Genomic DNA, 16,909 nt, shown 5'->3' with positions numbered 1-16,909 from the left:
AAGTCACCTAAGGGTGTAGGAAGTTTCTGTGTGCCATCCCAAATGGGTACTTACTGGTTTAGAAATGAGTATGGACTGTTGGAGTGTTTTTGTATGTTACTATTATATTGCCCCCTTCTGAAGAAGGCTTACTCTAACTGACTGTTAAATTAATAATTGTTTAATCTAGAAACCTTGTGTGTAAGAGTTTATTTGAATACTTGTCGCTGTGAATCTCTGTGTAACTCCCCTACAGCTCACATTGGCCCCTCTCGAGATAAGCCTGGCTGTTCAACACGCTACCAACCTGTGTATTACAGACTTATACCAAAGGTTGGGTTCCTATTGCCAGCTGGTTAGCGATGTTGTAGTACACCCAAAGGGTACTGCATACAATCTTGCCTAACAGAAGGTTGCTCCGCATGCAAAGCGCTCACACCGCATGCACTGAAGAACAGGCTAGCTAGGAGGAAGGAGCTCTTCCAGAGCCTCCGGAGGACCTGAAGGACTTCGTCAAACATCGCTCGAGGCCGGAGGTAAGGCCTCTATTTACCATTGCACCCCGTAAAGGCGACTCCTTCCCAAGGAAGCGCCTGACCGGGAGTAACCTTTTGGGTTCTAGCACACGTACCAAGGCTAGTCCAGCTACCGGCCTCACAGCCGAGGGATCCTTCCGGTGTCAGTGCTGAGGGACCGCAAGTTTCTTTTCCCGGGATTACTCCCGAGAGGCAACGTCCTAGTACCAGCATCATGGCCGAGGGGGCGTCTTCACGCAGCACTACCGGCAGCTCTGCCGAGGGCAAGATGTTTTCCAGGTCACGGCCTGAGGTTGCGGGATTGGCCTTATGTTCCAACACCAAGTGTCTTGGATGGGGCTGGTTCCAGCGAGCCAGGCACCACGACTTCGGCACGTGGCACGCAGCTCGACAAAATGGTCACCGCACCAGCCAAGATGGCCGCACGTCCGATAACCCCTCTGGCAGAGCGGGTGGAGGAACGAGTCACAAGGTGGGACTGGCGCCAACCGGGTGTGTGACCTACAGTTTATCCATCATCGGCACAGGACAGGTTTCCCCTGCACCGCAGGTACAGTGTGCCCCGCCCCAGCAGCCATTAGCCACTCTTGTCAATATCAACTGCCACCTCTACAGCCTCCGAAGACCGGTTCTTTGGAAGGTTCCGAGGGCTGATGCAAACTCCCCGGATGGGGGCTATCCTCCGGGATGCCATCGGGGACATGCTCCCCCAGGTCACCCCACCAGTTCCCATAGTCATTCCACCTATGGCTCCGTTGCCACAGGCCCCAGCGCAACTACCGCTGCCCCAGCCGATTAAAGCTTCCCTGCCTCCCACAGTACAGGCAGTTCCACACCAGCCTCCGCAGCCACCGGCTCCGTTTTCCACACCGCACCCCATGGCGCCCAGCACTCCTCCACCAGTTCTGGACTCTCCGAGCCTCTCAGCCCGAGGTAGAGCAGCCCGAAGAGGGGGTCTTGGCAGAAGTCCCCACCCTAAGAGCCCCTACCAAAACGGGGATCCTGATGCAGAAAGATGTAGTTGCCCTGGCCAAGAAGGGGTGGCGCAAGCCGCACTCGGGCCAACCTGTCAATCGGCGCCTAGACGCCAAGTATAGACAGACGGAGGGTGATACACTCTTGCTTTTGGCGCATCCACAACCGCAGATCTTCCGCGATTGCTGCGGCGTCACTCTATTCTAAGCCTCAGTCGTCCTCGGCCACCTCGTTCTCGATGCTGCTAGGCAAGGAGGAGAAGATCTTGAAGGTGTACAGAAAATAGCTGGACTCCAAAACCTCCTTGCAATCCAGAACTTCCGGCACAGAGACAAGCGCGCTTCAGGACTGGCCTAGGAGAAGCCAAGCTGGTAGCGCAGGACATCAGGGAGTGCACAGTGGCCCACATCAATACCTCTGGCAGGGCCATCTGCATTGCCACGGACATGAGGACGGCCAGGCTTCGGGCTACTAAGTTAATCTCGAGGTCCAGGAACGCATATGGGACCTTTCATTCGAGGGTAGTGACCTCTCCACTCCACGGATGAGGAATTAGATAAAAAGAACAGCTTGCATAGCAAAGTCTTTAACTATTCTTACGAAGGCCACGCCCAAGGTCTACACCCAGTCGCAGCAACGCTCTGACTAGGGGTTGGAGTTTGGCATGTTCTGGGCTTCCAGGAACGGAAGTCCAGGCGACCTTACCGTTCTCTGAGTCGGCACCGGAGGAAACAACAAAAGGGGGCGGGGGGCAAGCGGCCTCTCCAATCCCCATCCTCCGGAACAACCTCAGAGGGAAAGAAGGAATGACACGCCCCTTCGGATCCACGTGTCTCCGGTGGGGGGCAGGTTTGCCTTTCACGTGCAAATATGGCATCAGAATTTTTTGGACCCCTGGATCCTCTCCGAAGTCTCCACCGAGTACTTCCTACCGGTACCTTCCTCTCCTCCCTCCTCCCCTCCTCTCCCACAACAACTCTGGCGGAGAACCGGTCGCTCGTCGAGAGCCAGGCAGTGGAAGAGATCCCAGCCTCCCAGCAAAGATTGGGATTCTATTCCAGGATATTCGCCATACAGAAGAAGAACCAGGCCGGCCTGAGAGTTGTTGAAACTTTCCACCCTCAAGCTCTCCCTCCCTCTGCAAAGATTCGAGATTGTTAAGCCAGCTCTATTGCGGAAACACTGGATAGGGGCGACTGGATGTGCTTACTGGATCTGAAGGTCGCTTATCTACATGTCCCGATTTGGCAGCCGCATCGTTATTTACTGCTCTGCAGGATCAGGGGCTGCCATTTCCAATACAAGGTGCTACCCTTTGGCCTCAACTCCGCGCCCAGGATATTTACCAGGTTAATAAATACAGTGGCAGCCGTCCTCCCTCAGGGCCCAGGGCCACCATGTCTACCCATACCTGGACGACTGGCTCGTTCGGGCCACCTCTCCAGAAGCTGTTCATCATACCGCCTTGGCAATGATGAACACCACGACCTGTGGTTCACCATCAATCTCAAGAAGTCTCGGCTGCAGCCCACGCAGAGCCTGACCTCCTTAGGCCTCATCCGGGACACGAGCTCAGTGAGTGTCTTTCTCTCAGAGGACAAGATTGCGGCCATCAAGAGAGCCACAGCTCACTTCCTCTCCAGGCTAGTGACCTCGGCCTGGTGGTACCAACACCTATTGGGTCTTATGGCAGCGGTCCTGTTAGTCGTACCCCACACGAGGCTCAGTATGAGGAAATTACAGTGGGACTTCGCAGCCTCATGGAATCAGGAGAAGGGCTCCCAAGCGGAGCCAGTCAACATTTCTTCCTTTCTCCACTCAGACCTCCAGCAGTGGTCTGCGGATGGCAACGTGCGGCAGGACGAGCCCGTCCGACAGCCGGCTCCTCAGGTCAGTCACTACACACTCTTCCCTAGAGGGCTGGGGAGACCCCTGGTCAACCATGGCGTCCAGGGAGTCTAGACTCAGCAGGATCACACATCAATTGGCTAGATTTGAATGCCATATGGCTGGCTCTCAACGCGTTTCTCCCTCTTATTGAGGGCAAGAAACCCAACCAGCATGTACTAGGTCAACAAGCAGGGGGGGTACCAGATCCCCTCCGCTGTAAAACCTAGCAGTCGGCATGGGGGAATGGGCTCTGGAGAACATCATCTACCTCATGGCTGTCAACCTCCTGGGGGAATCCAACCTGGAAGCAGACATTCTCGGCAGACTGGGGGTGGACAATTACGAGCTCCTGGCCCAGCATGGGGGCAGGGTACTCCACCCAGCTCCTCAGAAACTAGCCCTCGCATCTCGATTCCTGAGCCGGTCACGCTGAAACACTTGAGCCTATCTCAGGCTAACCTAGATGTCATCCAGGGTGCTAGAAGCAAGGCTAAAAGGTGCCAATATAAGAGTTAATGGTCTAGATTTTGTCATTGGACCTGGGAGATCGACCCTCTTAAGTGCACCTTGGATGATGTGCTCCCGTTTTCAGCACACCAAGCCCACTCCGGCCTACAGGTGGATACATGCCGCACCTATCTGGAAGCCCTAGGGGCTTACAAGAATTAGGAGGAGGGCCTCTTCTCCTCCAACCCGGTGGTCAAGCGACATCTGGCAGACCTCCACAGGCTTTACCCGCCTATAAAGAAACCACACCCTGTGCAGTACCTTAATGTTGTGTTGGGCGCCTCGACACGCAAACCTTTTGAGCCAATGGTGTCCGCGGAGCTCAGGCTGGTCACTGTAAAGCAGCCCTACTAGTAGGGCCTCACCTCAGCTTGCAGAGTCAGCGAGATCCAGGCTCTGGTGGCTTCAGAGCCCTATACTAGCTTTCACAAGGACAAGGCTGTCCTGCTAACGCACCCTACGTTCCTACCCAAGGTGGAGCCGCTCCTTCCATCTCAATGAGGAAAAAGTCTTCACCACTTTCTTCGCCGACCCCAAGGAGGCGCCTCAGAGTCTGGCACCGTCTGGATGTCAGACACTTGCTGAAATACTACCTGGACAGAACCAAGGATGTCTGCAAGTCGAACGTCTTGTTTGTCGCACTCAGTGGGTCAAGGCCCGGTTACCAGGCCTCCAATGCCTCCATAGCAAGGTGGAGGGCCGCGGCCATCAGGGTGGCCTATGAGGGGCAGCACAAACCTGTGCCAGCTAACTTACATGCCCATGCGGCCAGAGCCAAGGCCACGGCCATCGCGTTCCAAATGCATGTGCCGTGGCAGGTCATCAGCAGGGCGGATACCGTAGCCACCCACTTGGTTTTCTGTAAGCACTACTGTTTGAACGACGCCCATAGGTCAGGCGAGTGCACGCTCACAGATCCGCGCGCCTCAAAATTTAAAGGGGAAGAAGAATCTTTTCTGGTGAAAAAGGTTCCGTCTCCCGTCCCTCGCGAGGGACACCCATACAGTATGAAATGAAGGGGACTATGCACTAGGAGTACGTTAGTCACTACATTCAGTAACTATTTTCTTTTTTTAAAGTGTACACACTTAAAATGGACAGAGCTCACCAATGCAGATGTGATCCTCTAATCTACCTTTTGTAGTTTTGTTGTTATATGCTTCTTATTATATAGTAATTCTTTAAATACTCATTTAGTATTTCACAGCCAAGTTCTCCTGATGAGTCTCGGAAAAGTTGCACCGTTGGAATGGCCAGTATGATTCTATCTCTTCTTTCATCTGCCTGGCTTCCATTGGATCTTTCTGCACATCAAGATACTTTAATTTTGGCTGGGAACTTGCTTGCAGGTACATATAAACATTTGTGGTCATTCAAAATTTGTATGATAACCATTTGTGTTTTTCACATTAGGAAAATGTTTGTCTGTGTGAAAGCAAAAACAAAGGCAATTGTTGAATTAATTCAGAATTCATTCATAGGGATATAAGCTTGAAAACGTTGCATGTTATACTGGCACCTAGGTCAGTTTAGTCTACTTTCGTTCATAACTGGGTACAATTTCTCAGCAGTCTATCTTTTCAACGAGAAGGGCTGTGTATGAGCAGTTGTGCAAAGACAGAAACTTCCAAGGTTATATATTGTCACGGTGGTGTCTCTGGTTAACTTTCGTAAAAAGAAAGTAATATTGAGGTTGAAACCTCAATGTCCTTGAAATTCAGAGATGATCATTGTTTCACTAGAGCGCGGAATGCTGCTAGCTAGTGAAACAAATCATTATCTCTGTCCAACACCAGAAAATTGGCTATCCAGCATCATTATATATTGTTTGCCCACTGGAATGCTGTCTTCAAATACAAGTTTTCGGCTCAATAGCTTTGAAGCATGCTAAAAGATGACTTTCTATTATGCAAGTTAACCACGGACACCACTGTGCCAATATATAACCACTAACGTTTCTGCCTATGCACCACTGCTCATAAGCAACTTATGATTCACCATATCCAAGTCAAAACTTCATTCTCTTATTTAATCAGCCTTGAGAAAGCCACAGTAAAGGCGAAACACATGCACGTGCTAGAGTGTAGGCTTGACCTTGATATGGTTCGACTTTGGGTTTGATCTCAAATGTGTTTTACTTTAAAATGTATTCAATTCTCAATCCTAATAAACCAGGGAAGTATAATCTGCATTAATCTCTGAAGCTATGGATATTTAATTAGCACAATATTGCATTAAGGTTCCTGTTGACTTGCTATAGAGCCCTTTGACTGGCCAAAAAAAAAAAGATTTGGGAGAGTGATCTCAAGCCTACTGTTGAGAACTGATTGCATGATTTATCAATTCTCTCTGGCAGGGAGAAAGTGTCTTTTCTGCTGAAGAAAAAGGTTTGATATTTGGAACGCGTCAAATGAACTGTATGTTTGACTGTCATTTCCCCTATGTTTTTTCATTTTTCCCCTCCTTTCCTTTCTCCATACATGGTGACTGATTTACTGTTGGTATATTTCTACTGTATTTCTACTTAATTGCCTATTGTTTTTAATTCATTTTATCTGTTATGAAATGAATACATTTTCCTTTTTAATTTTTTTTATTAGCACTCTGGTTTATACAAATGAACACCTTTTGGCTATCACATTTTAAATAGTACAAAAGGGAGAAAAAAGAAGCAAAAAAACCCATCAAATTAACAGCATGTCAGAAAAAGGAAAAAAAAAGACAAGTGAAAAAGCGAAAAAGAGGAATAAACAAGAAATTAGAATCGGGTCATATTTTAGCACTTCCCACTGGGGACTATGTCCTTTCAGCAATCAGTCTATATTTACAGCTCACTTTTCTTGTCTATAATTTCTAATATCGTTGCAAAAAATGTTGCTACTGCTAGATTTGCTGATAGTTTTTCACCTCCCAAGAGATTTCTCCACCATATGTACACTTATCTAATCTGGTTGTTTGCCCAGATTTCTCCTAGGTATCTATCTCTTTCGTTTCTGAGCATAGGACATTGAAGTAGTAAATGTTTTAAGGTTTCAGTGACCTTGCGGTCTTGGCAGATCCTACAGTGCTTTGGAAATTAATAGGTATTTGGAAAAAACACAATATTGATATTCTTAGTCTGCACATTGCTATGACCTTTTAGGATTCCTAATGATCAAACCAATTGTCATATGGATCATCTTGAATGGGAAGGTTGTGATGCTGGGAATGCTTTGGAGGGACACAACCTCCTCAACCTTGTCCCACCACTCCCCTAGCTTGTGTGTTCTGCATGTTTTCTGCACAGGAGTTCAGGATGTACCACTGGCAGTGCAGCTCGTCTTTCGTTTATTGTTGGTGAACAAAACCCAGGGGATACCCCTATGGCACCCATGGGTAGAGGTACACCTTTGTACCCAGAGTGTGTGTTTTTGGGCATTCTCTTTTACCCCACAGAGCAGTGTATGGGCTGGTGGCAGCTACATAAGTTCTAGGTCTCGCCCATTTTAGGACACTCGGGCTCTGTCATTGGAATCAATGGATTCCTGAACAAAGGTAAGATGACTACTTCTGCTGCCTTTTCCTTACTGATTCCCAAAGTCCTGAGAAACCCTGACTCTGTTCCCTTCCCTTGATTAGGTGTTGGGTTGAAGGACCATATATGGCTCTGGGGATGCCATTGCCAGAGATTGCTTGTTTTGGGTAACCCCTAGGGGTGAGACCTGATGGAATGGAAATAGGAGTCAACTCACATTCCATGTTGTGGGTGTCTGGTTTTTGTTGTGTGTCATAGTGCTGTGGTCTGCCTGAGCCAGCCCTGTCTGACACTGGATTGAATGTAGTGGGTGTTCTGAAATGCTGGGTGTTGCCGCTAATACACATCCACTATTTTGGGTGTCTGGGTTTGGGTGAATGGCCTGAATGCCTGTGAGCCTGATTGGGTGCTGCATGATGAATGCACTGGTGTGTGATTGGCTGACTCAGTTTTCCTGGAGGCGTATCCTGAATCCAGCTGGAGTTAGAAGTTCTGCTGCTGCAACTCTGCACAAGATCCAAATATTGCTCTGCTGTTTCAAGGATTAATCAAGAGAGGACCTGGGCAGGCAACCTCTTCTCGAAGCTACAAGTGGACATCGTGCAACTGCTGTTCTTCACCCGAAGTGTCCTGGAAGCTACTCCTGTGTTTCTGCCATCAGGCATGGTTATCTTTGTGGGTTCTGAAGAAGAGTGACCGGACATTTTAAGCCTCAGAGGTCCACCAGTGTCGTCATGTGTCTGGAGGCCAGACTGCCGTGCATCACCCAGAAGACGGGGGGTATCATCGCATAGTGCTGCTAGACGGCCAGTGCTTGCCAAGTTCCAACCAACCGAAGAAATATTCAAGTGGTACTGCAACCTCGACATCTGTCCACTTTTCTCCGGCTGAGGAAGTCCAGTGTAGCTGCCTGCAGAGAAGTGCCTGCTAGTGGGTTTCCTGCCACTCTGCATCTGGTTTTAAAAATGTTCTACTTTAAGTTTATTGGTATGAAAAAAAAAAATTACCCAATGACATCATCAATAAAAAGAAAACATATTGTCAATATATTATTGTATATTAAACATGATTCATGGAAACACCAATTTAAGAATGCTCATTTCATATAAACATATTTAATCAGTTTCTTACATTACTTTGAAATAATGAAAAAGTAGAAATGCAATTCATCTACCTTTCTACCCAATATTATTAAAATGTATCGTATAAATTGTAATACATTCTTAAAAGCATACTTTCCATTAACTATCCGATATTACTGAATAGGTTTTCAAAATCTTTTGCCAAACATAAAAAGTAGCATAATTAAATTTGTGATTATCCCCATGGAATATATGGGACCAGAAATTATGGTTGTGTATATTCCCCAATACCAGATACAAAATTATAATAGCCTCTAGCATATGTCTGCATCAGTTTAGGATATGAGGTAAGCAGATGTCGTATAGACTATATTTTTTCATGACAGATACGACATAACCTAGCCTCACGAGGTGCGTTGATCCAGGCACCTCGGCGTAGATAGCTGGTCAAAAAAAGCAGCGTGTTTTTGAATTCAAAAATTGATAAAAAATATTTAAATGGAACTCACCTGGTAAAGCCTTGTTTTATATCATCTGTGAAAGACACCTAGCTGAATAAGTCTTCCATTTTCTTTATGCGATCCCAGATTACGATTTTACATTTAATCTCCTTAGTATCCAAGCCAACATTAGAAGGACTCTGTGCCGTAAATCCAATGTCTGTATGCAATTTTCAAATGTCTTGCAGCCAGCATGCCATCATTTTGTGTGGGCCCTCAGAGCTAAGCCTTAGATCAGTTCCAAAATAAAGAAAATCTAGATTCTTGCTCTGGAGGAGAAGCAGACTGCAGCATGTGGTCTATATCCTAGACATGGAGGTAATACCCAATTCCATACATATAGCTTCCACTGGGGTAGATGGTAACAAACCCAGTGTGCCTCGCCATAGTTTCCCCTCCAAAATACTTAACCAATGCATATCCCTGTCAACAGTATCTCTAAACCATATAAAGCATTCTGGACGATGGTTGCTCTATGTATTTTAATCAGGCCTTCCACTGAGTAGCCTCCACTGTTGGATATTGATGTAATGGCGTTGAATTTCCTGCTCACTTTGGTCGATAAAATTGGTAAAAACTTTAGTCTCAAAGGAGTTTTATATAGGGATTCCCAGGTACATATAATATTTAACAATTTCAATTGTCGTACCATCTAGTTATAGTTCGTATATTTATTCTATCTGCTATTAACTACCTCGGCCCTGTACAAGTAGAGAGGGTGGGGGACGGTCATACAGGCTTTTCCCACATTTATTTCCTACATATACCCGCCCGCTGCCAATTTGATACATATGGAGTGCACTCCTTTCAAATTCTGCCCCAAGTGTAACAGGAAGTTCCCCTGGGTAGATGAGCACAATGCGTGCAATTTGTGTCTCCCACAAGACCATCCCGAGGCTACCTGTTGAGCTTGCAAGCTCTTCAAGCTGAAAACACTTAAGGACCACTTCATTAAACGCTGGGCCCACTACGCCAGGCAAAGAGAGGCCATGGACGTCAAAGGGTCTTTTAGCGATGACAGCGAGGGCAGAGGGGTGACTTTAGACACCCACGCGCAAGCCCCCGATCCCGGAGGACTGGCTGGCGGCTCAGTTATGGGGACAACACCCGGCGGCAGAAGTGCGACACACACCACTTCCACTAAGCACATCATCCACGGCCGCAATTCGACACGCGTGTCGATCGATTGGCAACCAAAGACACCAAGAGATGTGTCCCAATGATTCTGTGTCCTCTGGGCGTTCTCGTTCGAGATCGCCTCATGACAAAAACCAACCGTCAGCGGTTGAAAAAGGTATCACACTCCCAATACTCCCGGAGGCCCGATCGGAAGACGATTCCGACCTCTATCCCCAGTCAAGATGCGTAGTCTACTCCCGAGATTCGACACCCTTCCTCCAAGACCACCTCCGAATCTTGTATCACCTTCAATTCTCGACGCAAGGTGTCAGATACCACCTCCGAATCTCGACGTAAGGCGTCCGGTTCCTCGGAGGCCCCTAAAAGCACTGGGAAACAGTCCTCTAGTCATGGGAATTGGGAGAAACAACACAAAAAGCCTTCAGAACATAAGGGAAAACAAAAAGCCCCTAAATCAGTAGAAAGGTTCCAAGTCCCTGTCCCTCCCACTAAGGGGAAGATCATCCCTCCCACTGCTCAAGACATGGGTATGGAAGAAGAAACAGAACAGGTTGTGGTTATCTAGCTCCAAGGATTGGAGCTCTGCTGATATCGGCAGGGTTATGAGAAGAAAGTCATTTATGGCAGACTTCTATGAAAAAGACCCTAATTATTTTCATAGTTATGCTAACACACCAGCTACCTCGGCCCCTTCGGGGTCCAAGGATTCTCAACCTCCTAATATAAGACCCTGCTTTGATGCCCTGGTGCAGAATTTGGCCACAGGCCTTTTGGTCATTGAATCTTACCATCCCGAGTCCTATTGTGATGAAACACCAAACGGGGGCCTCTTAATATGGGGATGATGAGGACCAGGAGGAGAAGGAGGAGGAGGAGGAGGTTGAGGCTGAAACCTACAATCTTGACTCCCCAATTCCTAAAGAACCCCCAGTGCATAACTCATTGGTTGATAATCAACTACTCCTCAACGAGATACTGGCTAAAGCAGCAGCCCATTTTCAGATTGACACTCAAGGTGTCCAGGAGGACAGGGATTTTGCGGAAGAGATCCTAGGTGACAAACGAGCCATTGCTCAGGCTATCCCTATACTAAAGTCTGTCCAGCGTAGAATTGACCCCTCGCTGGTAACTCCAAATCTTACTCATGCGGTGAATCCACGAGTTGAAAAATTATTCTGTGCCGCACCTTCTGATCCCCTATATATTAGGGGCCAATTGAAACCCGACTCCCTGGTAGTACCAACCACCAGAAAGAGGGCAGGTACACCACTTGCTTCTTCAGAAGCACCTCCGGAAAAGGAGAGCAAGAGACTATATACTATCGGCAGGAAAGTTGCCACCACTTTGCCTATCAGGCACGATTTGCAAACACCAACCACTACCCTTTTGGCAAGCTACAATTGCCATCAGTGAGAACAAGTAGCTGCTTTGGTATCTTCCGCTCCTGAACCACTGAAGAGCCAGTTGGCTCAGCTGGCATCAGATGAAAGGTCGGTTTCAGGATGCATTATGAAAACAAACTTTGATGCAGCAGATAATGCTGCAAGACTAATTGCACTGTGATAAAACGTCATGCTTGATTAAGACAATCAGGGTTCAAACCTGAGACTCAAGCCTCGCTTATAGACATGCCGGTGGAACCGGACGTACTATTCAGCAAGGCAGTGGAGGAAGCCTTAAAGACAGCGAAGGACGAGTACGAGACACTAAAATCTCTCAGACAACTTACTAATAAACCCTCAGGACAGAGGGGAAACTCTAATTTTTATTGCTTTTGGGGCAAAAGCTCCCAGAGGGGTTCGAATTACTATCAAAATCAAGGAACCTCATGGGGCAACAATCACTTCCAAGCATCACAAGCCTTTCCCAGAGGGCAGCGCAGAGGCCGCTCTAGGGTTAGAGGCAGCCCCGCCAGAGGTGGTACGCCACCCAGTAAACAGTGATGTTCTGCTTCAGGTCCCCTCCCATGCATCCCCAGTAGGGTTGGCATTTCCATCTTCACCCACGCATGGGAAGGGATCACTTCAGACAGATGGGCGCTGTCCACAGTTTCTGCAGGATACTGAATAGAACTACTAGAGCACCCCCACAATCATCCTCCAAGACCGAAGGTACACTCGTTGGAGCACCAGAAAATCCTTCTCGAGGAGATTGCCATTCTACTTGCAAAGGATGCCATAGAACTCGTCCCGGGCAACCAGGTAAACAGGGGTATTTATTCAACCTACTTCCTTGTGCCAAAAAGAATCTAACAATGTGCCCAGTATTAGATTTGCGCCCTGCAAACAAGTATGTCAAGCCACAAACGTTCCACATGACTACACTTCAAGACGTAATCCCCCTACTAAAAAAGGGGGATTACATGGCAACATTGGATATGTAAGATGCCTATTTTCATATTTCAATGTTCCCAGCGCACAGAAGGTTCTTGCATTTCAAAATAGACAACCAGCACTACCAGTTCTGACAGAAGGTAGGTGGCAGTGCTGCAGTTGGCTTGGCCTGAAGAAGAGAGGGGGAGCTGGGAGGAAAGAAGAAAGTTATCACTCCAGGAGAGAGGAGTGGAGAGGGGGATAGAGAGGGGAAGGTCTTAAGAGATCAGAACCCTCCAGAGTGTGCCCTACAAAGTGAGTCGGGCCAGAGTGGAGAGTAGAAAGAGAGAGAGAGAGTCGCAGAGGTCACAAGAGACCAGAGGAAGGACAGGAAGCATCCAAGTGGATGTTAAAGTCTCCAAGAAGGAGGAGTTGAGTGGTCGAGGCCAGGAGGGAGGAGGAGAGGTCCGCCCACTCAAAGAGGAAGGAGAAGAGCTGACCAGGTGGCCGATAGATGGTAACTACAGTAAAAGAATGGCCAGGAGAGAGCCTGCAGACTAGGCATTTGAAGGAGGAGTAGGTCTGCGTAGGGATGACAGCGGCAGGAATCAACTCTGGAAATTTCAGGACTACACCCCCTCCAGAACGGTTGAATCTGGGTGCAGAGAGGATCTTGTAGCCATCAGGGAGGAGAGTTTCATAGCTCGTGACAGAGTCTCAGTGAGACGGAGGACATGGAGGTCAAGTTCTTCCAGAAGGCGGCAGATTTCAGAGGAGTGTTTGACAGCTGAGCGAGAGTTGAGAGTGGCAATATGGAGAAGGTTGCCATACTTGAAAGACTTCTGGGGAGGGGTACAAATCAGAGGTATGCCCTGCAGAGATGTAGAAGGTGCCCTAGGGGGGCAGAAGAGGAAGGAGGAGAGGGCTAGGTAGCCAAGGAGGAGACCGAGGGGGGAGGCAAGGAAGCCGTGGAAAGGAGAGAAGGAACAGCAGGAGAAGAAAGGAAATTGATGAGGCACGGGAAGCGTCTATCAAAGAGGAAAAGGTTGGCCTGAGGTCCTTGGACCAAGACGGTTCCATTCAGGTTAACATTAATGATGACCTTAGAGACGTGGAAGAGGGCCAGGAGGGCCTCCCACTGGGTGCCACCATTAATGGGAGAAGATGAGAAAGCACAGAGACCATATGAAGAGTCCATAGGTCTGGTGAGGGAACAACCGAGGATGTCAGTGAGGGTTTGTCTTGAGAAAGCACTAGTATAGGTGTCAGCGATAGCGAGGCCTGGGGTTGGAGACCAGGAAGTCCTTTTTAAACTTCTTGCTACTAGACTTAGTAAGGAGAGCAGGATAGTCGATAGAGGAGAGATGAAGAGGGGGGTCAGAGGGGTGGCGGGGGGGAGACACTAGGGGAGGACACACAGTGGGGTACAAGCAGACGAGACAATAGTAGATAATTGACCGATACGACAAGAGCTCAGCCACTAGTAGAATAGTTTGTTGAATTAAAGATTTGCCAAGACAAAAACCACAGAAAATGTTGCATCTTACCTATTTTGACCCTGTTTATTTGGTGTAGCCCCCCGCACAATGAGGTGAGGCATTCCAATGTTGCGTTTTACCTATTTCAGACCCTGCATATTTGTTGTAGCCCTTTGTACTAAGAGGCGCGTCTCAGCCTACGTATGCGGTCAACCCCTTCTGCATACTGCAATGTTTATGCACTGTCTCTCTCCCTTTTTAACTGTTATCTCTTGTACTTAATGTAACTAGCGCTGTGATACCGGTGGGTTTGGGTGCTGCTATAAATGCTAAAATTAATAAATAAAATAGATTGTTTTAAATGTATTCTCAAATCATACCATGAATTTGCACATTATGTATTAGTGAAAGTTTCCTGGCTCAACACTTGCACTGCTCCTTCATTTGTCTAGTGTGATGCTGGAAATGCCTTATGGAGCGACAGTGCCTCCTAGTGCTTGTCCTGCCTCTTCTCTGTATGTATTTTGTCAGTTTTCTGCCACTGAGGTCCAGCCTTGACCCCTAGCAGTGCAGCTCTTAATGTTTTCCTTTTGGTGAACAACACCCATGGGATCCCCTTATGGCATCTCTGAGAGGGCGGGGGGGGGTAGATATACCCTTGTACCCCTTATGTGTATTTGTGGGTACCTGTGTGTTGCCCACAGAGCAGGTTATTTGCTGGTGGCAGCTACATGCTGACTTGGCAGTGTCTATGAGTGTCCTCCACTTTTGTGATACCCACGCCATGCCGTAGGAATCAATGGATTCCTGATAGAAGCTAAGATGTCCACTGTGGCCTTTTGGTTGCTATTGCCGTTTACGTTGATTCCCAGAGTGTTGGGAAGCCCTGACTCTGTCTTGTCTTCCTGACTTGCAGTTGGGTGGAAATACCATATATGGCTCTGGAGCTGCCTCCTGCCAGACTGACTGGAGCTTCCCAGGGGGAGTGTGTTGTGGGTACACCCTAGGGGGTGGGACCTGTGTAGATGGAGTCTGAAGTGAACTCACATTCTGTGTTATGGGTGTCTTCGGTGTGGTGTGTGTGACCGAATGCCTGAGACAGCCCTGACTGAAACTGGAGTGAATGGTACTTACCACAATCCACATTCTTTGTTATGGGTGTCTGGGTTGTCTGAATGCCTGTGAGCCTGATTGGCTGCCTGCATGAATGCCCTTGTGTGATTGGTTGACTGAACCTGGCTCGGCGTGAGTGAATGGGGACCAAATGTCTAGAACAGGGGACCTTGCGCCAATTCGTTCAGAAGCTGAATTTAAAACTGAAGCAAGAAGAAGCTGTTCCTTGAAGCCCAGCTGGAGGACAAGTCTGCTGCTGCAATTTCTTCATGTATTCTGAAAGCTGCTGTGTTCTTCCAAAGGCTAATACAGAGAGGACCTGCGAAAGGGACCTCTCCCGAGCTACGAGGGACCATTGTGCAACCTGCTACTCTTCATCTAAAGTGCCCTGGAAGCCAGTCCTGTGTGCCTGCCGTCTGGAGAAGGGGTTTTCATGAGTCCTGAAGAGGCGTGCCCAGACATCTCAAGTCGAAGAGGTCCATTGGTGTCACCCACGGTCCAGAGGTTGTTGCTAAGCTGTTGCTGTCTACCGCTCAGAAGAGGGATTACCCTGGCATAGTGCTGCTGGACACCCGGAGCTGCAAAGGTTCCCAACTGCCTAAGAACCTGTCAAAGGACATCTTGCCATCCTCCCTGACCATTTTTTCCCAACGGAGAGAGTCCATAGTTGCTGAGTGTAGAGGAAGTTCTCCAGCATTTGATCTTTCATAGATTCAGATGCTTGAATATTCCCCGTTGTCAGACTGGTGATTTAAATAATTATTAACCCTTTAAATGCCATGGGGTCCACCCCCCCCAGTGCCAAGGCCTTTTTTGGTGATTTTGGTACGTCGCCATTCAATGCCTTGTAATTTTTATGGTACATGAGATATCTCAGCCAAATTTGGCCCCTTTTTTCAACACTTGTAGGCGGCCGTAACGCCATGTGGGAATCCTTGTTTGCTGTAGGGGGGTGAGAAAATAACCAAAAAGGGTGAAAATGTTGGGCTTTTTCAAAGAATGTCAATAAAATGATGTACCAAGAAGCCTGTGGTTTTTTCCTTGTAAGAGCTAATAACAAATGGTTTGCTGTGCTGAATTCCCCAATTTTCTGGCTTTCAAGAACAGTTTGAGTAGAAACGAAAAGAAATTATTTTGATGTGGTTATCAACCGTTTTGTGAGAGGTAGGCGATTTTGGCCATTTTTGCCAATTGGACATGAGTGGACGGAATGGAAGAAAAGGGTAGGAAAGCCGAATTTGAGGACAGAAAGGCATACATTTCTGAAAAGTAGACAAAATTCCAAGTTTAGGAAGGGGTGATTTGTGCAGGTCAGGCAACAATTAGGTAGGGGAGAATTCCATAGTTTGGGGAAAAAGCAGGAAAATGACCCAAAAAAAGGTATGTGGTGGACATGGTTGGCTTGGTACGGCAGTGGCTTCTATGAATTTTGAGAAAAACTATGCTCCGCTACATTCCCCAGCACCAGCAAATGGGTCGGAACGTTATGAAAACCACGCAAACACAACAAATGTCATACCTTCCCGTGTTCCCACAGGTGTCCCGATGAACACGGTATCACATGTGTGGGTGCACCTACCTGGGCGCAAAGGGGAAAGCCGAAATCGCGGCTAACCAAAGTCTTTTCCGACAGCAGAATTTGTCGAATTCTGTTCAAGCGCACACCATACAGATATGGGCTAGGGTATGCAAGCCATCAAGGAAAACGGGAAACCCCATGCATTTCTGAAAAGAGGTCACCCGTGGGAATCCGGAGAGGTCAGACTTGCGCAAATTGGCCCAGAATTTATTACCCAAAAACCCCGGCAAAACTCTGAAATGTGGCAAAAAAAACCCCAAATTTCCGCACATTTCACTCGGCTCGCCCACCGAAACACGCCGCC

The 16,909-nt window shown here is 47.9% G+C and overlaps 1 protein-coding gene across 4 annotated transcripts in view; it reads left to right on the top strand.

Annotated features, from left to right (window-relative positions):
• HTT (huntingtin) overlaps nt 1-16,909 on the top strand; it is a 2,905,635-nt gene that overhangs the window by 982,790 nt on the left and 1,905,936 nt on the right. For all 4 annotated transcript variants that reach the window (XM_069632055.1, XM_069632053.1, XM_069632052.1 and 1 more), the window contains one exon: nt 5,085-5,236. In XM_069632055.1, coding sequence (XP_069488156.1) covers nt 5,085-5,236 — 152 coding nt within the window. The remainder of the gene's footprint in view (nt 1-5,084; nt 5,237-16,909) is intronic.

This window comes from Ambystoma mexicanum, chromosome 6q (genome assembly GCF_040938575.1).
Source record: "Ambystoma mexicanum isolate Mex_15411 chromosome 6q, UKY_AmexF1_1, whole genome shotgun sequence".
Lineage (NCBI taxonomy): Eukaryota > Metazoa > Chordata > Amphibia > Caudata > Ambystomatidae > Ambystoma > Ambystoma mexicanum.
The sequence above is the reverse complement of the archived record's forward strand: the minus strand, read 5'-3'. Positions and strand labels throughout refer to the sequence as shown.